This window comes from Stegostoma tigrinum, chromosome X, assembly GCF_030684315.1.
Source record: "Stegostoma tigrinum isolate sSteTig4 chromosome X, sSteTig4.hap1, whole genome shotgun sequence".
NCBI lineage: Eukaryota > Metazoa > Chordata > Chondrichthyes > Orectolobiformes > Stegostomatidae > Stegostoma > Stegostoma tigrinum.
In genome coordinates this window covers 1,900,668-1,925,950 of record NC_081404.1, presented here as the reverse complement: position 1 = coordinate 1,925,950, position 25,283 = coordinate 1,900,668, and the positions used below count along the sequence as shown (strand labels likewise).

Genomic DNA, 25,283 nt, shown 5'->3' with positions numbered 1-25,283 from the left:
ATCTATGTACATGGTCACCGACTTCTCTCTGCTCATCCACACTACCAAGAATCTTACCATTAGCCCAGTACTCTGTATTCCTGTTACTCCTTCCAAAGTGAATCTCCTCACACTTTTCTGCATTCAACTCTATTTGCCACCTCTCAGCCCATCTCTGCAGCTTATCTATGTCCCTCTGAAACCTGCAACATTCTTCCACACTACCCACAACTCCACCAACTTTAGTGTCATCTGCAAATTTACTAACTCATCCTTCTACGCCCTCATCCAGGCCATTTATAAAAATGACAAACAGCAGTGGCCCCAAAACAGATCCTTGCGGTACACCACTAGTAACTGAACTCCAGGATGAACATTTCCCATCAACCACCACCCTCTGTCTTCTTACAGCCAGCCAATTTCTGATCCAAACTGCTAAATCACCCTCAATCCCATGCCTCCATATTTGCTGCAATAGCCTACCGTGGGGAACCGTATCAAACGCATTACTGAAATCCATATACACCACATCAACCGCTTTACCCTCATCCACCTGTTTGGTCACCTTCTCAAACGAACTCAATAAGGTTTGTGAGGCACGACCTACCCTTCACAAAACCATGTTGACTATCCCGAATCAAATTATTCCCTTCTACATGATTATAAATCCCATCTCTTATAATCCTTTCCAACACTTTACCCACAACTGAAGTATGACCCACTGGTCTGTAATTACCAGGATTGTCCCTCCTCCCCTTGAACAAGGGGACAACATTTGCTATCCTCCAGTCTTCTGGCACTATTCCTGAACACTGTCTGCCACTGTGTAACACTGGGGTACAGCAGTGGTGGGGCCAGGTCTGTCTCTGTATAATACTGTGTACTGTTCTGGTGGGGTAGGTCTGTCTATATGTGTCACTGGTGTACAGTAATGGTTGGGACAGGTCTGTCACTGTATATTACTGGGGAACAGTACTGGTGGGGACAGGTCTCTCTCTATATAACACTGGTGTACAGTACTGATGGGGACAGGTCTGTCACTGTATAACACTGGGGTACAGTAACGGTGGGGACAGGACTGTCACTGTATAACACTGGGGTACAGTAAGGGTGGGGACAGGTCTGTCAGTGTATAACACTGGAGTACAGTTCCGGTGGGGACAGGTCTGTCAGTGTATAACACTGGAGTACAGTTCCGGTGGGGACAGGTCTGTCACTGTATAACACTGGGGTACAGTAAGGGTGGGGACAGGTCTGTCAGTGTATAACACTGGGGTACAGTTCCGATGGGGACAGATCTGTCACTGTATAACACACTGGAGTTCAGTACCCGTGTGGACAGGTCTGTCACTGTATAACACTGGGGTTCAGTACCCATGTGGACAGGTCTGTCACTGTATAACACTGGAGTACAGCTCAGGTGGGGACAGGTCTGTCACTGTATAACACTGGGGTACAGTACCGGTGGGGACAGGTCTGTCACTGTATAACACTGGGGTACAGTACCAGTGGAGACAGGTCTGTCACTGTATAACACTGGGGTACAGTACCGGTGGGGACCGGTCTGTCACTGTATAACACTGGGGTACGGTACCGATGGGGACGGGTCTGTCACTGTATAACACTGGGGTACAGTACCGGTGGGGACCGGTCTGTCACTGTATAACACTGGGGTACGGTACCGATGGGGACGGGTCTGTCACTGTATAACACTGGGGTACAGTACCGGTGGGGATGGGTCTGTCACTGTATAACACTGGGGTACAGTACAGGTGGGGACAGGGCTGTCGCTGTATAACACTGGGGTACAGTACCGGTGGGGACAGGTCTGTCACTGTATAACACTGGGGTACAGTACAGGTGGGGACAGGGCTGTCGCTGTATAACACTGGGGTATAATCCTGGTGGGGACCAGTCTGTCTCTGTATAACACTAGGTTATACAGTAAGGGTGGGGACAGGTCTAGAACATAGAACACTACAGCGCAGTACAGACCCTTCGGCCCTCGATGTTGCGCCGACCTGTGAAACCAATCTGAAGCCCATCTCACCTACACTATTTCATTATCGTCCATATGTTTATCCAATGACTATTTAAATGCCTTTAAACTTGGCGAGTCTACTACTGTTGCAGGCAGGGCATGGCCTTTCTACCTCACTTTTTTCTTCACTTCAGTAGTTTAGTCGGATTTTATTCTCATTTTCAGAGTTGGCTGAGGGCAACGGTGCTGGATCTTGAACTATAACCCTCTCATGTTGAAGTGGGGCTGAGGGAGCTCATCAATCTGGCTTGAAGTATCCCTACCTCTAGACCAGAAGGTCTAGGTTGAAGTCCCGCCTGCCACAGGGGTGCATTGTAAAGTGTCCAAACAGTTTGATTTAAAAGTAAAAAAGGGTCTCTTGTAGCACAGTGGTAGCACCCTGAGAATGTGATGGCCTCAGGGATGTGTTGTGCTGTAACTAGTCCAAACAGGTTGGTCTACTAGAAAATAAAAGTGTCTCTGTTTCATCGACTGGTTTGGATCTAAATTGGCAGGAAATATTAAGAACAAATTGTGTTCATATTGTGCTTTCGCAATAAAATGTTCTCAGATGCTTCATGGAAGCGTTCTCAAACAGAATTTGACACCAAGCCATCTAAAGAGATATTAGGGCAGGTATAAAAACCTAGTCATGGGTATCTTTTAAGGAGCTTCTTAAAGAAAGTGAAAGAGGTCAAGAGGTTCAGGGAATTCCAGAGTGTACACCGAAAACATCGACTTTCCTGCTCCTCTGATGCTGCCTGACCTGCTGTGTTCCTCCAGCTTCACGGTGTATTGACTCTGACTCCAGCATCTGCAGTTCTTGTTATGTCCAGAGCTGAGGGCCCATGCCAATGAAGGTACAGCCTCCAGTGGTGGGGTGATTAAATTTGGGATGTGCAAGGGACCAGAATTGGTGGAGCAGAAAGATTTCTTAGGTTTTGGCACTAAATGACGTTATAGATATAAGGGCAAGGCTGTGGAGATTTGAATACAAGGATGAAAATTTCAAAATCATGGCCTCGCTGGATCAGGTGCAAATGTAGATTAGTGAATACCAAGTGCTGTGTGGGCAAGGCTTGGTGTGAGTTAGGGTACAGGCAGGAGGGTTTCAGGTGAGCTGAAGTTTATGGATGGTGTATGATGGGAGGCCAGCCAGGAAAGTGTGAAATAGTAAGGTCTAGGCCCGAAACATCAGCTTTCCTGCTCCTCTGATGCTGCTTGGCCTGCTGTGTTCATCCAGCTCTACACCTTGTTGTCTCAATGGTAAGAATACTTTTTTTGAATTCCTCTCACTTTGAATTGTTCTCTATTACTACATATCTGCAATAAACATTCATTCTTTTTTAACTGTTTCCTAGCATAATTGCTTGCTTTGTGTTGCTGCTCATAATTTCCTTCTGCTGAGTTTATGGTCTGGCAGATTATCACCCATCTGCCTCCTTTCTCTTACTCTCTGTCCACATGCGAGTGACCACCTCCTATAATGTATGTATTCAACTTATCCTGTCCCTCCCTCCCACTACGGTGCGATATGCTTCCAACTACTTCTCAAGCTCAGTAACTTTGAGTTGTTGTCTGGACTCACCTTACAAGTTTAGACAGCCCTGATCAGAATGTTATGAATCAATTTGCCCAGGTGTCCTACAATACTGAAGCAGTCAAGTCAATACAAAAACAAGTCAGTATCAATACAAAATAGTCCCCAATTTATTAGGAGCAATGTTACAATAATATTGAATACTAAACTAATCTTTAATATTATTTGGGTCCTTAAGGTTACAATACTTCCTGAGTCTCTTGTAGATTTATGCAGTTGCTCTGTCTCTCTCTCTCTGGTTCTGTTTCTGGGACTGCAAAGCTGCTTTCTTACTCTCTCTGGATGGTCAGCTGATTGCTGCCTTGCCATGCTGGTCTGCTCAGAAGGCCTCAGAAGGTTCCAAGAGAGAGGTCTGCAGATAAACTGTGTTTTTATGCCTTTTAGGTGGTTTTCTGGAACTTTCTATAGCTTTGGCCAATCAGAGAGATGCATTTAATAGTTCGAAACAAACATTTAGATGGCATGCTACTGTTAGTTTCTTTACGGACTAGGACCAGGTGCCTTTCTATCTGGGCTCTCTGTTGTTTAGTGGGTAAATTGTTGGGGTGTCTGTCCAGAATAATTGTTGCTTTTACACTATGCTAATGTCATTAGCACCTGTGTTTGCAGTGTGTTTGGTAAATTCAATGTACCCAGCAGTGCTGTACCGTTTCTCAAAAATCTCTTGTTTACTTAATTCTGCAAACAACTGCCACGCCATGGAAAGGATCGAAGCTCGTAACTGGAAGTATTCAGGCCAACTACTTTTTATAAGACTGTGAGAAATAGGAACAGGAGTAGGTCATTTGGCCCCTCAAGCACCTGCTTCCCCATTTAATAGGATCATGGCTGACCACATCCAATTTCCTGCTCTTTCCATCTAACCTTTGATCCCCTCTACTGATCAAGGAACCATCTATTTGAGCCTTATATATAAACAAGGACTCTAGCCCCACAGCTGTCTGTAGCAGAACGTTCCAAAGGCTCTCAACCCTCTGAGAGAAGAAATTCCCCCTCATCTCTGTCTCAATTTGGAGCCCCTTTATTCTGAGACTATGTCCTCCAATCCTAGACTCTCCCACAAGGGGAAACATCCTCTCAGCATTTACCTTGTGAAGCTCCTTAAGAATCTGTACGTTTCAGTGAAGTCACTTCTCATTTTTCTAAACTCCAGTGAGTAGAGTCCCGACCAATTTAGCCTTTGCTCATAAAACAATTCCTCCATACTGGAGATTATCTTAGTGAATCTTTTCCGAACTGTCTCCGATGAAATTACATCTTCCCTTAGATAAGGGGACCAGAAGTGCTCACAGTGCTCCAGATGTGGAGCATTTTGTACAGTTGCAGTAAAGATTCCCTACTCTTATACTCCAACCCCTTTAAATAAGGGCCAACATTCCATTGGCCTTCCTGATTGCATGCTGCACCTGTGCTTTCTGCATTTCATGCTCAAGTACCCCCAAGTCCCATTGTGTTGCAGCTGTTCTCTGTTTGAAGAACATTCATAGAATCCCTACAGTGTGGAAGCAGGCCATTCAGCCCATCGAGCTGTCATCAACCATCTGTAGATCATCCGCCCATACCTACCCCCCTACCCTATCCCTGTAACAGTGCATTTCCCATAGCTAATCAACCTAATCTACATATCCCTGGGCAATTTAGCATGGCCAATCCACCTAATCTGCACAACTTTGGACTGTGGAAGGAAACCCACACAGACATGGGATAATGTGCAACCCACATGCACAAACAGTCACCCCAAGTTAGAATTGAACCCAGGTCCCTGGGAATGTGAGGTAGCAGTGCTAGCCACTTAGCCACTGTACTACCCTATAAATTTCTTTTGTTCTCCCTTCCAAAATGAACCTCTTCATATCTTCCCACATGATACTCCATTTGCCAATGTTTTGCCCATTTACTTAATATATCAGTATCTCTCTGTCAGCTGTTTATATCCCTCCCACAACCTGACTTTCCACCTGTTTTTGTACCATCTGTAACTTTGGCTGTAGTACATTTGTTTCTTTCCTCCAAACCATTAATATTAGTTGTAGTCCCAGCGCCAAATCCCTGTGGAACCCCAGTGGGCATGGTTTGCCACCTGAAAAAGAACCCCTTATCCCCACTCACTGTTTCCTGTCCATTAGCCAATTCTCTTTCCATGCCAGTAAAGTACCTCCAACAACATGGGCTGTTATGACTTAACCTTTTGTGAGGTAACTGCCAAATACCTTCTGGAAGTCCAAATATAATACATGTACTGGTTCCCACTATCAAATCTGGTTGAAACTTCCTCGAAAATCTCTAATAAATTTGTCAGACACAATTTCACTTTAATGAAACGATGCTAACTCTGCTTGATTAGATCCAAATGTTCTGCTGTTAATACCTTAATTGATTCCAATTTTGATATGATATTGGGGTGTGCCAAACCTATCTGCAATGTTTGATAATAAAATGTGAGGCTGGATGAACACAGCAGGTCAAGCAGCATCTCAGGAGCACAAAAGCTGACGTTTCGGGCCTAGACCCTTCATCAGATGAAGGGTCTAGGCCCGAAACGTCAGCTTTTGTGCTCCTGAGATGCTGCTTGGCCTGCTGTGTTCATCCAGCCTCACATTTTATTATCTTGGATTCTCCAGCATCTGCAGTTCCCATTATCACCATCACTATCTGCAATGTTTGCTTATTTTCATGTTTTATCATAACAGCCGAAGAATACAGATCACTTATATCAAGTAATCCATCTTTGTTATGATCCATGTTATATTCTGTAAATAAAACAATGTGAATAATGAAAAGACCATCACAAAACAAAATCAAAACAATATTTCACCTAATTTTCATTCTTTTAACAATCAAGTCAAAGACAATATGAATTGTGCATTACGCATTGGATGCCACAGTGTTAGATCTTGCTTTATTCCAAGTCAGTATGCTAGTAATCAATGCTGAATGCAGAGTTGCACTTACTTCGACTATGAGCTTACATGTTAATGCTAAATCCAATACATCCAAAGAGTAGACAAGGTGATGAAACTTCAACCGTCCAAAATTCCAAAGGCACAAATGCTTAATTTCACTGGCAAATTTCCAAAAATAGTGCTTAGCTGTCAACCAAACAGGTTTCCCAATCCAGTAATATTAAGAGCTGCAGGTGACCATTACTGCCCACAGAAAAAAAGTATCCCAAACAAATGGACCATTTCACTACTGACAGATATCCTGATGAAAATGGCTTTTCTTCAAAGATAACCCTGTAAAAACCTTCACTTTCTGAATACAATCATACTAGTGACTTGGTGGTACAATTGCACAGTGGTTAAGCACAGTGCCAGGGACCCGGGTTTGATTCCAGCTTTAGGTGACTCTCTGTGTGCAGTTTACATGTTCTCCTCGTGTCTGTGTGGATTTCTGTTGGGTGCTTTGGCTACTTCCTACAATCCAAAGATGCAGGTTTATGTGGCTTTGCTGTGCTAAATTGACCTGTAGTGTCTAGGGATGTGTAGGCTAGGTGGATTAGCCATGGTAAATGCCAGGTTACAGGGATAGGGTGGAGAAGAGTGTTGGTGCAGACTTGATGGGCTAAATGGCCAATTCTGGCTTCTAGGGATTCTATGACTGAACCGTGAAAAGACATTTTTTTTAAAATTGTAACATTTATTGCAGCAGTAAAGTATACAAGTGTGACAATTTTCCATCCATCCATCACAAGACATCAGGAGTCTGGAACATGACTGCTATATCTTCGTCAGAGTCATACAGCACAGAATCAGACCTTTTTGGTCCAACTCGTCCGCGCTGATAGACATCCCAATCTGACCCAGTCCCATTTGCCAGTCTTTGGCCCATATTCCTCGAAACCCTTCCTATTCATTATACCCATCCATATCAGAATTCCCAGTATATATATATTGACTTACACATTGATTACATAGCTTTGTGGTATATGAACGATAGGGCTTTCATCACATCTTTATAAGCAAACTTGATGCCATATATAGTTTGGAATATCTGGTTACTTACAACATTTCTGCTCTCTCACCTTTTACCAATTACAATCATTTTGAAAATTCTTGAAGTAAGGGATTAAATTGTTGAGCTGGTGTCATTGATACTTCGACTCAAACATGGAACTAAGTTTTGTGAAAAAATTTGTTGAAACAAAATCTTGACATTTTAGAATGCAACAAGAAGGCATTAAAAAGTAACATTGTTTTCAACAATACATTTGCAATATATCCTGCTTAGACAAGTTGCTATGGAATTAAAGATTCAGCTCTGAGTTGCTGTTCTAATGTGTTCCGTTTTGGACTTGTACCTAAGGAGAGGATAGAGAGAAGTGAAAGCCAACTTGCATGTGATATACTGACATGAATTCTATGACATTTGAATAATCACACTTCAAAGTTAGAGAAATTAAAACTCTATCTTGTTTAATTCTTGCGGACTGCTGGTGTGTAAGAGACACCCCCTCCCCCCACCTCACCTGCAGTTCAGACTGCACCAAACAGGTTCCTGCTGGTTTTGTTACATATTATTCATTCATTCATGCTTCACCAGATGCAGTTAAAATGTTCCCTGCTGAAACCTTATACATGACACTTTCTCTCCTGAACTTTGCTGGAGCAGCTGTGAGCATGCTACACTGTCCATCTGTTAGGAATGGGAAAAATCAGCTCAAGGCCCTGTAGTTGATCAATTAGACATGTATGTGATATTTCTTTTGTCTCATAGTCTACTGTCATCCACTCTGGTACAGGTGTGAAGAATATTTAAGATGCTCGAATGAAACTGGTGTCTGTAGAAGCTTCTTGTCAAGCTTCTTGAGTGTTGTTGGAGCTGGAGTCATCCAGGCAAGCGGGAAGTATTTCATCACTCCTGGCTTGTAGGCAGTCAGGAGATGCTCCTTCAATGATGTAAGTGATTAGATATTCCAGGTTGTACATTCCACATGTATTAGCATAGGGGTCTCAGACTACCCTCTGCGTTATAATTTATACAAACTGAGGAAAACAGTAGGCAGAGACTGGAAGAACACACCTCAGTGACCCACTCAGTAATCTGCCTGATGCAGTCGTCTTCATTCTTGGCCACTTCTGCATGATGTTCCCCCTTTGTAGCCTCAAAGAAGGTGGAGACAGGCACAGGCACTCTCTGTGGCTGAGTTTCATGTGGTAGCCATCCTCACCATGAAGGTACCCCTGAGGGCATCTCCAGAGGCTGCTGCACTGGTGCCAGTGTAGGAGTAGCCTCTGTCACAGGGCCCCGTTACATTGATACAAAGAGCAAATGATGATGATGCCTTTTTATGGGGTGTCTTCTCATCCTCCAGGATATCTTTATCTCTTTCCTAACCCTCCAGATGGCCAGAAGGGTGGAGTGAGTGAGGTGCAACTGGCATCAAATCCAAAGATCTCTCTGCCCATGCCACTGCCCAGTCAAGACTACATAACATAGCACCCACCCTGTGGGCATCAGCATGCAATTCCTGCCTGCATTTTGCGTGCTGCTGGAAATAGCTCTCCATGAGACTGTCCTCTCTCCTTGGAGGAGTTCATGTGCTCAAAGCCCTGAGCCCTACTGAGTGCGCAGGAGCTGGATGGTCTTCTCCATTCTCAACCCATGAACCTCCCCACTGTTTCTTACCTCTATGGGACAAATATTCAGTCCCAGGTGTTGACAGAGGGAAAGTCATAAATATGTGAGCTAGAGGCAGATTTCTTCATGGTTCTGCCACACATCTATATAAGTCATTCAAATTTTGCCCTCATGAGTTATTCAGGTTGTGCAAGTTAGATCATTAGCACTCCATGATATGATGTACCTTATTAGTTTTCAGAGTATATCCTCAATCTTCCTATGCTCGGTTACAACAGATAGAATAACACAGATCCTATGTGTCTCCAATTATGTTGAGTCCTGTGCTGTTAATTAAAAGGCTTGGACCTGTTCATACATAGCAACAATGTTAAGCAGTAACAAATTAAGTGATAAATGGTAACTAACGTCGCCAGCCACTGCTTACGAATAGACATTTATGAATTTGAACCAACTGTCAAGCCTTCATCCTTGGTAATGAGTACTAAGGATATGACCATTTAGATAGGAATTGTCCAAACATTAATGTGGAACAGTTTGTGATGGTAAGGAATATTGCAGAATGACCTGAGGGAAGAGAAAAAGCAAATGATGAAACAATGAATGGCAAAACAGTAAAACTGTGAATATCCACATGCCTACCAAAATTGCCTTAAGCGAGGATGAGCCCTCATGTAATGAAGGAAAGAGGACCTGAACTTTAAGTTCAACTAGAAAGAATGTAGTTAGTATTAAGTTTCTTAGACCTGCTGTATGAAAGCAACAACATCAAGCATGAAAATCTTAAATCCTAGAAATTCAAAAAAACTTATTTGCACATTTTCTTCATAGTGATTGTAATGAGGTCAGCCAAGTGTGCCTCATAGAATATGAGTTCCCTGATTGGGGCTGTTAATCTGATCCAGTCAGGGAGCCCTGGCTGACAGATAAGAACAGGAGTGTCAGAGATACTGACTGTCTGAAAGCTGACTTAGAAGAGGCAGTGTGGCATTCAAGGACTGTTCATATGTAAATAAAGAATGTGGGGCAGCACGGTGGTTCAGTGGTTAGCGCTGCTACTTCACAGCGCCAGGGATCAGGGTTCGGTTCCACCCTCGGGTGACTGTCTGTGTGGAGTTTTCACATCTCCCCGTGTCTGCGTGGGTTTCCTACGGGTGCTCCAGTTTTCTCCCACAGCCCAAAGATGTGCAGGTTAGGGTGGATTAGCCATACTGAATTGCCCGTAGTGTCCAGGGATGTGTAAATTAAGTTGATTAGTCATGGGAAATCCAGGGTTACAGGGATAGGGTTGGGGGGGGTGAGTCTAGGTGAGATGCTCTTTGAAGAGTCAGTGCGAACCTGTTGGGCCAAATGACCTGTTATTACCACACTGTAGAGATCCTAGGATTCGGTGATAGGATTCCAGTCGCTGTGGAGTTATTTCTGTCTTAAAGATTTTTTAAAAATGACTTATTGTCGTCACATGTACCTGCGTACAATGAAAAGCTTTGATTGTGAGCAGTATAGACAGATCACAGTAAACAAGAACGCACAGAGCATAGAGTGTTTGACAGAGCGAGGCATATAGATTACACTCACAAGAGGCGAGCGATACAAAATCAACATCTATAGATCAACATTATTTGGAGCTAGAGAGTCCATTCACCAGTCTAATAATCGCAGGAAAAAAGCTGTTTTTTAACCTGTTGGTAAGTATGTTCAAGCTTCTGTATCTTCTGTCTGACGGAAGAGGTTGTAGGAGAACATTACTAGGATGTGATGGGTCTTTGATGATGTTGGTTGCATTTCCGCGGCAACAAAAAGTGTAAATGGAGTCTATGGATGGTCTGGTCTGTGCCCACAACCTCCTGTAGTTTCTAGTGGTCCTGGGCAGAGCAGTAGTCGATGAGTAGGAGTCTGACGTAGGTGTCCTTGTGGTCCAGATGATCCAGGGAAGAGTTTTAAATAAAGAATGACTCTTCTTTGTCTTTTGAAGGTACAGTGTTTTTTCCCAGTTCTATTTCTGCCATTTGCCTATGGGAACATCCCAGACAAGCCCCCACAATTGGGTGTTGCCAGATGATTGCAGGGTAGGGGGAGGTTTAGGGCGATGATACATTTTAGTAGAGAGTATGTGGAGAGACAATACAATGTAAGGGTACTACTGTAGAAAAGGTGCAAGATCAGACAGTGGATGTATATGTGCAAAAGTCATTGGAGGTGGCAGGACAGCTTGAGAGAGCAGTTAATAAACCACACGGCGTCTGAGCCTTTATTAATAGATGCATTGAGTACAAGAGCAAAGAGGTTATGCTGAACTTATGGAAGGCACTAGTTCAGCCTCATCTGGAATTTGCATCCAATTCCAAGCACCACACTTTAAGATTGATGTGAAGGCATTGGAGGGAGTTCAAATGATGTTTATGAGAATGGTTCCAGGGATATGAAATTTCAGTGATGCAGATAGATTAGACAAATTTGCTAAGGTTCCTTAGATAGCACGTTTCAAATGCATGACCACTACCATCTGAAGGACAAGGGAAGCAGAATCATGGGAACACTACCACCTGCGTGGTCCCCTCCAAACCAGTCACAGCTCTGCCTTGGAAAAATATTTCCATTTCTTCAGTGTCACTGGGTCAAAATTCTGGAATTCCCTCCCTCAGCAGGCAACCAGGGATGGTAAAGGAATGCTGGCCCAGCAAAACCCATATCCTATAAATGAATAAAAAAAGAAGTTGGCATTGTGCTCTTGGGAGAAGAGAAGGATGAAAGGAGAACTAATTGAAGTATTCAAAATCATGAGAGGGTTGGACAAAGTAAATGGTGAGAAAATGTTCCCATTCATGAAAGGGTCAAGGACAAGCGGGCATAGATTCAAAGTAGTTCATAAAAGAAGCAACAATGATATGAAGAAAAATTTGTATCACACACCAAGAGGTTAAGATCTAGGTTAAGATCTTGAGCGTGTGCTAGTTAAATCTAGTCATGCAAAGGGAATTAGATGATTGAACAAAAAAATGTACAGGTGTTTGAGAAGTAGGCAGGAGAATGGCACTACAATGCTCATTCAGTCAATCCATACAAATACAGAAGGCTGAATGGCCTTCAGCACTGTATTAATTCAGTGATTCAGAGAATGTTCTGATGCAGTAATCACCTCTGAACCTGATTCAGATTCCATCCGCTCCAGAGGTGTGTCATAACACTCTGAATGGCTTGATTAGAATATCTATGACTGAGTGCTTAATTTTTCACTCTATTTGCGATAGTATGGCCTCTTACACTAATTTGCCCTGCAAATGAGCCTCTGCAATCTCCAGTCACCAGAATGCCCATGCTAAGTGCAACAAACATTTTTTATTTCTAAGTCTGGATTATTCCTATAAAGGGAGCTGTATTTTAGCAACTACCAGCAAGATACAGGACAGTGCTCCAAGTACACTGCACTGTATTGTAAAAGATACTCTGACTTATAACTACATTTTATTTGTAATTCTAATGTAAAACATTAAAACGCATTCTTGTTTTTTTCTGCAGTATCAAGAAGTGCAGAAATGGATCAGATGGCAGTGACCTCATCCGCATATCAGCCTGAAGATGACGAATTTGATAGAAATTGCCCACGGATCTGTGGCGTTTGTGGGGACAGAGCTACTGGTTTTCATTTCAATGCCATGACCTGTGAAGGCTGTAAAGGCTTCTTTAGGTAATATACTTTAGAACTTAAAATATAGAACAGGATAGCACAGGAACAGGCCCTTTGGCCCACAGTGTCTGCACCAATGATGATGCCAATCTAAACTAATCCCATCTGCATGTACCTGGTCTGCATTTTTCTATTCCTTACCTGCTCATGTGCCTGTCTGAATGCCTCTTAAACATTGCTTTCGTATCTGCTTCTATCACCTCCCCTAGCAGAGTGTTCCAGGTACCTATCACACTCTGTGTAAAAAAAAACTCGCCTCACACATTTTCTTAACTGTCCCCTTCTCAGCTTAAACCTATGCCCCTAGTATTTGATATTTCCATCATGAGAAAAAATACTCTAACTTTCCACCTTATCCATGCCTCTCATAATTTTATATAATTCTGTCAGGCCACCCCTCTGCTTCTGATGCTCCTGTGAAAACAACTCAAGTTTAACTGACCTCTTTGTATAGCTATTACACTCCAATGTGGGGACCAGAACTGCATACGATACTCCAAGTGTAGCCTAACTAAAGTTTTATACATCTGCAGCATGACTTGTCAACTTTCCTACTCAGTGTCCCCACTAATGAAGGCAAGCGTGCCATATGCCTTCTTTACCATCTTATCCACTTGTGTTGCCATTTTCAGGGAACTATGGACTTACACCCTAAGATCCCTCTGTATATCAGTGCTTCTAAGCATCCTGCCAATTCCTGTGTACTTCCTTCTTCTATTTGACCTTCCAATATATATCACCTCACACTTGTCAAGATTAAACTCTGCCTGCCATCCTCCACCCAATTTCCCAACTGACCTATATCCTGCAGTATCCTTTGACAACCTTCCTCATTATCCATAACTTGAGCAATTTTTGTATCGTCTGCAAATTTGCTAATCAGACCACCGAAAATTATCATCCAAATAATTTATATACATTTCAACTACCACTAGTCATACCCCCTCCACAACTATTTTGTCTTCTGTGACCAAGCAATTTTGTATCCATCTTATGAACTGTCCATGGATCCTATGTAACTTAATCTTCTAGACCAACCTATGTTGAGGGACCTGGTCAAATGCTTTAATGAATTCGATATAGCTTACATCCACTACCCCACTCTCATCAATCATCTTCACGACTTCCCCTAAAAACCCAATCAAATTGGTGAGACAAGACCTCCCCCACACAAAGCCATCCTGGCTATCCTTAATGGGTCCATTCTTCTACAAATGTGAATAAATCCTGACTCTAAGAACCTTCTCCAATAATTTCCCTACCACTGTTGTAAGGCTCACTGGCCTATAATTTCCACCACTCCATCCCCCATCCACACTTCGGAAAATCAGATCACAAGTTCCTCCTCCCAGCTTACAAGCAGAAGCTGAAACCGGAAGATCCTTCATAGAAAGTGCTGGCCCGAGGCAGTGGAAGAGCCTCTCCAGTACTGCTTGGTGGACTGGACCGTATGCAAGTACTAAGCAGAAAACTTGACGAGTATGCCACCACCATCACAGACTTCATTAGCAAATGTGTGGAGGACTGCTTGCCAAAGAAGTCAATCCTGCTGTTCCCCAACTGGAAATCTTGGACAAACCAGGTATGCAATATTCAAATTTGACAACCCAGACCTGTACAGAAAATTCAGATATGACCTCTGCAAATCCATCAGAGATGCAAAGAGGCAGTACTGGACTAAATTAGAGGCCCAAACCACTCATATGGACACCTGCTGCCTATGGCAAAGCCTAAACAACATAACAGGATACAAATGAAGCAGAGCAAGATAAAGGACAACAACACATCCCTCCCTGATGTGCTCAATGCTTTCAATGATCGGTTTGAACAGAATGACGGCAGTGCAGTATCACCTGCCCTGATAACCCATGATGCACCTGTTCCGTTTGTCACCACTGTAGATGTCAGATCGGTCTTCCTGAGAGTCAACCCAAGGAAAACGACGGGTCTGGACGGTGTCGCCGAATGTATCCCCGACCATGCACTTAGAGCCTGTGCAAACTAGCTGGCGGAAATATTCACTAACACCTTCAGCCACTCTCTCCTACAAGCCGAACTACCTACCTGGTTCAAGAAGACCACTGTCAGCCCTGTACCGAAGAAATCACTAATGACTATTGCTCAGTGGCTCTAACTTCCATTGTCACAAAGTGCTTCAAGAGGCTGGTCTTGGCCCACATCAATTCTGGACTCCCAGCCTTCTTCAGTCCCCTGCAATTTGCCTACCAATGTAACAGGACCACAACAGATACCATATCCCTAGCCCTGCACTCATCCTCGGAACATCTGGATAACAAGGACACCTACGTCAAATGCCTACTCATTGACAACAGCACCGCCTTCAACACCATTATCCCCTCCAGACTGATCTCAAAGCTCTGAGACCTAGGTCTCGGCTGTGCGCTCTGCAATTGGTTCTTGACTCATAGATGACTATCAGTGAAGATAAACAACTGCACCTCCTCCCCGATAACTCTCAATACTGGAGCCTCCCCGAGGATGCATTCTCAGCCCCGTACTATACTCCCTGTACACCCATAACTGTATAGCCAAATTTCAAACACACACCATCTGCAAGGTTACTGATGACACCACCGAGGTTGGATGGATATCAAACAACAGAGTCAGAATGCTGAAAGGAGACAGAGGGCTTGGTGTTGTGGTGCAATGATAACAACCTCTCCCAGTGTTGGCAAAACTAAAGAACTGATCATTGACTTCAGAAAGAAAAGAGGAGAACATGCCCCCACCTACATCAACAGAGCACACGTTGAGAGGGTGAAGAGCATCAAGCTCCTAGGAGTGACGACAACCAACAATCTGTCCTGGACCTCCCATGTAGATGTGGTGGTCAAAAAGGCACAACAACGCCTCTTCTTCCTCAGGTGGGCTTGGGAACTTTGGCATTTCCATAAGGACCCTCACCAATTTTTACAGATGCACCATAGAAAGCATACTATCCAGGTGCATAATGGCCTGGTATGGCAACTGCTCTGCCCAGGACCATTAGAAACTACAGGAGGCTGTGGGCACAGACCAGACCATCCATCGACTCCATTTACACTTCATGTTGCCGCAGAAATGCAACCAACATCATCAAAGACCCCTCCCATCCCAGTAATACTCTCCTACAATCTCTTTCATTAGGCAGAAGATACAGAAGCTTGAACACACACACCTACAGGCTCAAGAGCAGCTTCTTCCCTGCTGTTATTAGACTGATAAATGGACTCTCTAACACAAAATAATGGTGATATTTTCAATGTTGATCTCACTTTGTACACCTTCGGTGTACAGTGTAACCTGTATGCCTCACTCTGACCATGTGCCCTATGATCTGTATGTCCTTGCTTAATATGTAGGGCTTGTAAACAAAGCTTTTCACTATACTGAGGTACAAGTAACTACAATAAATCAATTCAAATCCTGGATTATCCCTGTTGCACTTCTTAAACAAAGGAACAGCATTGGCCATTTTCCAGTCTTCTGGGATCTCGCCCGTGGCTAAAGTGAATATAAAGATCTCTGTCAAGGCACCAGCAGTCTCCTCCCTTGCCTCCTTCAGTATCCTGGGATAAATCTCATCATAGAACATAGAACAGTAAGCACAGTACAGGCCCTTCGGCCCACGATGTTGTGCCGAACTTTTACCCTAATCCTAAGGTCTATCTAACCTCTACCCCTACCTTATACTATCATCCATATGCCTATCTAATAGACGCTTAAATGCCCCTGATGAAGCCAACTCCACTACCCTCTCCGCAATACATTCCACGTCCTGACCACTCTCTGAGTAAAGAACCTAACTCTGATGTCTCCCCTATATGTATCTCCACTCACTTTAAAACTAGACCCCTCGTAAAGCTACCTCCACCCTAGGAAAAAATCTCTGGCTGTCCACTCTTTCTATACCTCTGATCATTTTTCACACCTCTTTACCTCTGATCGATTTTTACAGCTGTCATCAGACCCTGAGAATTTAGCAACCTTAATATTTTTCAAGACACCCTGCCCCTTTGTTACCGAATAAGTGGTAGTCATGTACTGTCAATGAGGAGCCTTGATGAAATGAGGTTTTAAATTGTATTGAGGTACCATATTTATGAAAATGTGATTCAGGAGAAGTAAATTCAAGATCAGTGAGGGAGTTGTTACTCTTAACACAATTTAATTCAAGTTTGGTAATGTCAATTCTCACGGATGAATGTATTGCAAGAATTTAATTTTAAACAAAGGAAAATAAGTTTCATTTTAGTGCAATTTTCTAGCCATATTCTCCACTGACTGCAAAATCTGGATTCAGTCCACTTCAGTTTTGGATGTGTGAACTGAGCTACATCAGATCAAGCATTCAGGAGAGATCAGCAGATAGCCCTTCCGTTCCCTTTTAGCTGCTTAACTGTGTCTCGAAGTTTGAACTGAAATTTGTCAAACTGGATCCAAATTGGCTTAATAGCAGGAATCAGAGGGTGTTGGCCATTAGGTGTTCTTTGGAGTGGAAGACTGTGCCCAGTAGCATACCACAGAGTCTGGTGCTGGGCCCTTTGCTGTTTGTTGTGTACATTAATGATCTATAGTGAATTTAGGAGGTATGATCAGTAAGAACACACATAACCCATAAATTAGTGGTATGGTAAAAAATTTGACTGCATTTGAGAGGGTGCAGAAGAGATCCACCAGGGTGTTGGCTGAGCTGGAGTGATTCAGCTATGAGGAGAGACAGGTAGGCTGGTGTTGCTTTCCTTAGAGCAGAGAAGATTGAGGGGGGATCTGAGTTGTTCTGAGAAACATAGACAAGTAAAAATGTTTTCTCTAAGTAGAAGGGTCAAGATCCAGGGAACACTGTTTTTAAGGTTATAAGTAAGAGGCTTAGAGGGGATTTGAGGAAAATGTTATTCTCCCACAGGAAGGTGGGTATCTGGCACACATTGCCAGAAAGGATAGTAGAATCAGGAATTCTTAAGTTATTTAAGAACTATTTAAATGAAATTGAAACATCATAGCATACAAGTGCTATAAAATGGGATTAAAATAGATGGACGTTTGATGACTGGCGTGGACACAATGGGCTGAAAGGCCTCTTTCTATGCAGTAAAAACTTATTATTCTATTTTTGCTTCTCGGTACCCCATGCCAGGAACCATTATCAGATGTGAGATTGGCAGACAACTTTCTCTGTTTTTGGCCTTGCCCCTCTGTTACCAGCTATTTCGGAAATGCACAGTGGCAACCTAGCATAGGTTTCCTATTGACTCACTGCATCTTCTCTGAGGAACACCAAACTTATGCTTGTCAGCTCCAAAGTCAGGATTTTTCCATTTGAGGATCAGAGCAACGATTGTGAAGTCCACTGCTTTAATGTACTGTACTGACTGATACGCTACTATCAGTATTATTCAGCACTGCCGGTGTGTAACTCAACACTGATATACGCAAATCAGTTAGGAAGAAAATTAGATAATTTGACAATTATTCAACATTAGATTCACTTGTCAATTTGCAGAGAATGACTGTTTTTATATCTCCACAGACTAAGCCTGTTAACTTCTCCTAGTCATGCATAAACTAATTATTCAATTCTTCATGACTGGGAGCATAGGGCAACAGGTTACTGCAAGTCTGACATCTGCAGAAATATCCATAAATCTTCTTTACAATTTATACTGAAGGTAATTTTTTTTCCCAAGTAAGATCCAGTAAACTAGCCTGAGGCCTGCAATATTTACTTTGCCAACTGCACTTACTCTGCAGAATTCTGCAAAGAAATTGCTTTTACAGTAGCGCAGTGATTTAGCACTGCTGCCTCACAGCACCAGCGACATGGGGGTGACTGTGTGGAGTTTGCACGTTCTCCACCTGTCTGTGTGGGTTTCCACCGGTATACCAGTTTGCTCACACAATCCAAAGATGTACAGGTTAGGTGGATAGACCTTACTAAATTATCCCATTGTGTCCAGGGGTATGCAGGCTAGATGGATTAAGCCATGGTAAATATGGGGTTACAGGGATAGGGTGGAGCAGTGGGTCTGGGTAAAATGCCCTTTGGAGGGTTAGCACAGAGTCTGTGAGCCAAATGGTCTCTTTCTGCACTGTAGGGATTCTGTGATAGTGCAATTTGAGACTGTCACAGAGTATATTGTAACAGCATTGGCTTAAATTCAAGGATGTTCAATGGAAGACTTGCACTTGTGATCAACACATTATTTATGGCACTACTTTAACTCTGACTTCTTTTCTGGATGGCATTCAATTTCCTAGAAGACTGGAGAAGTGTTACAGCAATTACTCATTCAATAATTATCAAATTGCAAAATGTTTACTGGTTAGTAACTACAACACATTAAATACTGGCGAAGATCCAGGCTGCCTAGTCTCTTCACCTCTTACTGTTTTGAATATCTTGGATTCTAACCCATTCAGTTGAACTTTTCATATGGCAATTTTCTCTTGCCTTCGGAGGATATTGGATGCTTAAAAGTGTATTGCATTCCAGACAAGATTCGAGGGCCAGGAGAACCAATCATTACTGCCGTTTTTTAAATTGAACTGTCTTACTTTTATGCTTTTAACATCATTAGTTTCCCTAATCTGCACCCCACTCACTGGCTGTCATCGCAACCATTCCTCCCTTTCTCTTGCCGACCTTTTCTTGCATGCAGGTATGCCCTTTTCTCTTTCTCTCTTGCCATTACATCGCACTCCCCCCAACTGTTTCCATTATCCCTTTCCTTCAACTGACTGCTCTTGCATGTACTCTCACCCTCCCATGCAAGCTTTTGCTCTATCTCACACCCATTACTGTCACAGAGTCACAAAGGTCTACAGCACTGAAAAAGGCCCTTTGCCCTTATCAAGTCTGTGTTGGTCTGAAATAAGCATCTAACTATCCTAACCTCATTTTCATTTAACCTTTTCTGTCTTGACCTCTGTCTTGTCTATTTGTGGCCTCTCATAAAATAACACTTCCATTTTAACAGCAACAAATATGATTTATTTGCATTGTGTAGAGCTGGATGAACACAGCAAGCCAAGCAGCATCAGAGGAGCAGGAAATCTGATGTTTTTGGTCTAGGCCCTTCTTCAGAAGAATTTTAGAAGCTTCTCCCTGTTATTGACCCACACAATTTTTTTTGTTGGAAAGATGGGTAAGCGGTTTGCCCTGCCTCTGGTACCAATACCAGTCTCCAGCTGGACGTAGAAGAGGGCTTTTAGTGAGTCCAAAAGGCATAATTCAGCTGCGGCCCTAGAGGAATACAGGAAGTGATGGAAGGAACTTACGAAAGCAATTAGAAGAGCAAAAAGGGGACATGAGAGCGGACTTGCAAACAAGATTAGTGAAAATCCTAAGATGTTTTATAAATACATTGAAAGGAAGCGGTTAACAAGGGAAAGAGTAGGGCTCATTAGGGACCAAGGGAGTAATCTTTGCGCAAGATGCATGATATTGGAATGAATGAATACTTCGCAATCTTCACTCTGGAAAAGACAAACATAGGCATGGAATTCAGGAAAAAGGACAGTGAGGAAGTTGCACAGTTTGATGTAGTTAATAGAGAGGTATTGGAGGCTTTGTCAGCCTTAAAAACAGACAAACCTCCTGGCTCAGATGAATTATATCCCAGGCTAGCGTGGGAGGCGAAGCAGGAAATTGCAGGAAATTGACACATTTTTAATTCCTCTCTGGCCCCAGAGGAAGTGTCAGAGGATGGAGGACAGCTAATATGGTTCCACTTTTCAACAAAGGTGTAAAGGTGAACCAGGAAATTATAGACCCATGAGTCTCACGTCAGTGGGGAAACTGTTGGAGAAAGTTCTGAAGGAGTGAATTAATACCCATTTAGAAAGGCATGGGTTAATTAGGGAAAGTCAGCATGTCTTTGTCAGAGGGAGATCATGTTGAACAAATTTGTTAGAATTTTTTGAAAATGTGATCAAATGTGTAGATGAGGGATTTTAGTTGATGTAGTTTATTGGATTTTAGCAAAGTTTTTGATAAGTTTCCACATGTGAGATTGATTGAGAAGGTTAAAGCACATTGAGCTGAGGGAAATCTGGCGAGATGGGTTAGAAACTGGTTTATAAATAGGACACAAAGGGTAGTGGTAGAAGGCAGTTTGAGTGACTGGAGACCAGTGTCCAACAGTGTATCACAAAGATCAGTACTAGGACCCTTATTGTTCGTTATTTACATAAATGGTGTGGATGAAAATGGGGTTGGGGGCGGGGAACATTAAGAAAATTTGTGAATGACACCAAGAATGGTAGAGTTGTTAATAGTGAAGAAGATGGTTGTAGGTTACAGGAAGATATAAATAGATTTTTCAGATGGATGGCATTTAACCCTGAGGTACACCGAATATAGAACTGTAACAGACTCCTTTCAATCTCTTTGTAAAAACTTGCCCTTCCTTTGAACTTTCCCCCTCTCACTTTATATGCATGTCCCCTAGCTTTAGACATTTCAACTCTGGGAAAAAGATTCAGCCCATCAACCCTATCTATGCATCTCATAATTTTACAGACTTCTATCAAGTCTTCTATCAGCCTCCGCAGCTCCAGAGAAAACAATCCTAGTTTTTCTAGCCTGTCCTTTTGGCTCATACCCGCTAATCCAGGTAGCATCCTGGTAAACCTCTTCTGCACCTTCTCCAAAGCCTCCACTCTTCCCTCTAATGTGGCAACCAGAATTGAACACAATACTCTAAGTATGGCCTAACCAAAGTCTTATAAAGCTGCAACATGACATCCTGACTCTTGTACTCAGTTCGCCAACCAATAAAGGCAAGCATGCCATAAACCTTCTAACACTATCTGCTTCTGTGGTCACTTTCAGGAAGCTATGAACTTGAACCCAAGATCCCTCTGTACATTAATGCTGTTCAGGGTCCTGCCATTAACCGTACACTTGTCCTTAACCTTTGATCTCCCAAGGTGCAGCATCTCACACTCAACCGGATGAAATTCTATCTGTTATTTCTCTGCCCATGTCTGCAACTGAGCTATATTGCGCTGTATCTTTTAACAACCATCTACAGTATCCACAACTCCACTGATCTTTGTATTGTCTGCAAACTTACTAACGCACACATCTACATTTTCATCCAAGTCATTTGGATATATAGCACAAAGACCAGAGGTCCCAGCATGGATCTCAGTACGTGACTACTAGTCATGGACTTCCAGCCGGAAAAACACCCTTCCACCACCACCCCCTGCCTTCTATGGCCAAGCCGATTCTAAATCCATACGGCCAAGTCAGCTTGGATCCCATGCGTCTTAATAGAACATAGAACATAGAACAGTACAGCACAGAACAGGCCCTTCAGCCCACAATGTTGTGCCGACCATTGATCCTCATGTATGCACTCTCAAATTTCTGTGACCATATACATGTCCAGCAGTCTCTTAAATGACCCCAATGACCTTGCTTCCACAACTGCTGCTGGCAACGCATTCCATGCTCTCACAACTCCCTGCGTAAAGAACCTGCCTCTGACATCCCCTCTATACTTTCCACCAACCAGCTTAAAACTATGACCCCTCGTGCTAGCCATTTCTGCCCTGGATGAGCCTGCCATGAGGGACCTTGTTGAAAGCCTGACTAAAATTCAGGTAGACAACATCCCCTGCTCTACCGTCATCTATCACCTTTGTTAACACCTCGAAAAATTCAATCAAGTTAGTAAGACATGGCCAGTCCTGCGCAAAGCCATGCTGACTGTCCCTAATTAAGCCATGCTGTTCCAGATGCACATAAATCCTATCCCTGAGAATTCTCTTCAACAGCTTCCCAACCACCGATGTGAGACTCACTGGTCTATCGTTTCCTGGATTATCCCTATTTCTCTTCTTGGACAGAGGAACAACCTTAGCTACTCACGCCCACCTCTTCAGTGGCTAGCAAGAATACAAAGATCTTGGTCAAGGCCCCAGTAATCTCCTCTCTTGACTCTCTCAATAACCCGGGGTAGATACTGTCAGGCCCTGGGGATGTATCCACCTTAATGCTCTTCAAGAGACCCAACTCCACATCTTTCTTGATCTCAAAATGCACTAGCATATTAGCATACTCCATGTTATCTCTCATATCCTTCTGAGCGAATACCAACGCAAAGTACTCACTTAGGATCTCACCCACATCCTCTGCCTCCAAACAGAAGTTCCCCCCATTATCAGTCTAGGCCTGAAACATCAGCTTTTGTGCTCCTGAGATGCTGCTTGGCCTGCTGTGTTCATCCAGCCCCACACTTTGTTATCTCTTCCTTGAGTGGTCCCACCTTCTCCTTAGTTGTTCCCTTGTTTTTTTTATGTATATATAGAATGCATTGGGATTCCCTTTAACTCTAGTTGCCAAGGTTATTTTATGGCCCCCTCCTTGCTCTCCTAATTCTCTGCTTGAGATCTTTCCTGCTTTTTAAATATTCCTCACAACCCCTTTCCAGTTTTAGCCTCCTGAACCTTACATATGCTTCTTTCTTCCTTTTGACTAAATTCAAAACCTCCCTCATTATCCAAGGGCCCCTTACCTTGCCATCCTGTCCTTTCTCCTTACTGGAACATGCCAGCCCTGAACTCTGATCAGTTGGACTTTAAACAGCTCCCACATATCAAATGTGGACTTGCTCAATAACAGCTCCTTTGAATTAACACTCTGTCGATCCTGCCTGATACTCATGTAATTTCCTCTGCCCCATTTTGGTACCTTCCTGCAAGGTCCTGACTGATATTCCTGTTTATATCAGTCAACCATGGTTCACTGATTGGACCAGATTGACAGCCCCAATCAGGGAACTCATATCCCACCTGGCTAACCTTGTTTCAATCACTATAGAAGAATGTTAAAATGCCTAAAGTTATTGAACTCAATGTCAAGCCCTAGAAGCTACAGGGTCCCTAAGTGGAAAATGAGATGTTGTCCTTCAAGTTTGTGCTGGGGCTTGCTGGAACACTGCAGCAGGCCTGTAACAGAAGTATTGGAGGGGGAACACAATGGTATGTTGAAGTGGTGGGTAACTGGAAGCTCCAGGGTCATTTTTGCAGTTTTTGCATAGGTGCACTGCAGTGTGGTCACCCAGCCTGCATTTTGTTTCCCCAGCTTAGAAGAGACCACACTATAAACAGTCATTACATATTAAATGAAGTACAGGTAAATCACTGTTTCACCTGGAAGGTATGTTTGGGGCCTTGGATGGTGAAGAGGGAGGAGGTAAATGGGCAGGTGTTAAACCTCTGTGATTACATGGGAAGGTGTTTTAGCACATAGGCTTAATTATGTGTGAAACTAGAGAAATTAGTCACCGGGATGATATTAAGCAACAGTGAGTTGATAATTTGCCTCATTTTAGTTTGTTGAAATGAAACATCAGTTGCATTTGTCTGTTTGATATGTCAAGCAGGAGTTTTTAGTTATTGTAACCTACACTCCCAGCAATAATGGCATCATTGTAAAGAACTTTGAAACGTTATGATATTAAATAAATACAATTCCTTCTCATCAATTTTTGAGCAACTAGTGGCATTGCAGTTCAATTTGACTCACTCACATGCAGCCCACCAGAGGGTGCTGGATGCTTCTGTTTTTCCTAATATGTTTTGCTTGTCTCCACTTGATGCCTCAGCTGAAATCTGGAACTCTGTGGAGAATTGTTATTTGCTTCCATCTGCACATTGCATGGCAGGCAGCCTTGTTTAGTTGTTGGTGCTTCCTGATTGCCTGGCACCTTTACTATCATTTTATTTTCTAAAATTGATGTCACAGTCTTTAAAGAAGGAAATTTAGTGTGGTCTGTACCTGTCCTTTTTAATTACTTATTTAGTATTTTAATCGCTGATTTCTTTTTTATTTCTACCATCACCAGGAGAAGCATGAAGAAAAAGGCCAATTTTACATGTCCTTTTAGTGGCAACTGTTCAATTACAAAGGATAACAGAAGACATTGTCAAGCATGTAGACTCAAGCGATGCCAGGATATTGGCATGATGAAAGAATGTAAGTCATTGCACTTGGGACACAGGAGCAATTTTGAATGAAACTGAATTTATGAATGAAAAATACCCAGTTTAGATTGTTCTTGATAGACACAATTTTGAATAATTGCGTGCATATTAAAAGATCTAAAATCTATGGTGTGATTCCCCATGATTGTTCAAAGTCACGGTGGACGTGTTTGGTAGTGAGAAGCACACCACTCCTACTGCCAAGATAACTTGTTGTAACAAACACCAGTTAGGTCATTGGGTGTCAACAGGTGGTTAGTTTCCTGACAGGAAAATCAGAACAACCTGTCTGCTTGATTGTCTGCCAGGGAGGTGGTGAATTGAGGCCATTAAGTGATCATTAATTAAACAATTAAGGACCTTAATTAGTGGCACGTAAAGAATGTCACCCATAAGACATATTTTTAAGGAGAGGAGAA

The 25,283-nt window shown here is 42.9% G+C and overlaps 1 protein-coding gene across 1 annotated transcript in view; it reads left to right on the top strand.

Annotated features, from left to right (window-relative positions):
- Nucleotides 1–25,283, top strand: part of LOC125448232 (vitamin D3 receptor B-like) — a 380,711-nt gene that overhangs the window by 122,109 nt on the left and 233,319 nt on the right. The window contains exons 3-5 of the mRNA XM_059643431.1: nt 8,341–8,497; nt 12,699–12,867; nt 24,726–24,856. Of these exons, the coding sequence (XP_059499414.1) occupies nt 12,716–12,867; nt 24,726–24,856 (283 nt within the window). The 5' untranslated portion in view covers nt 8,341–8,497; nt 12,699–12,715. The remainder of the gene's footprint in view (nt 1–8,340; nt 8,498–12,698; nt 12,868–24,725; nt 24,857–25,283) is intronic.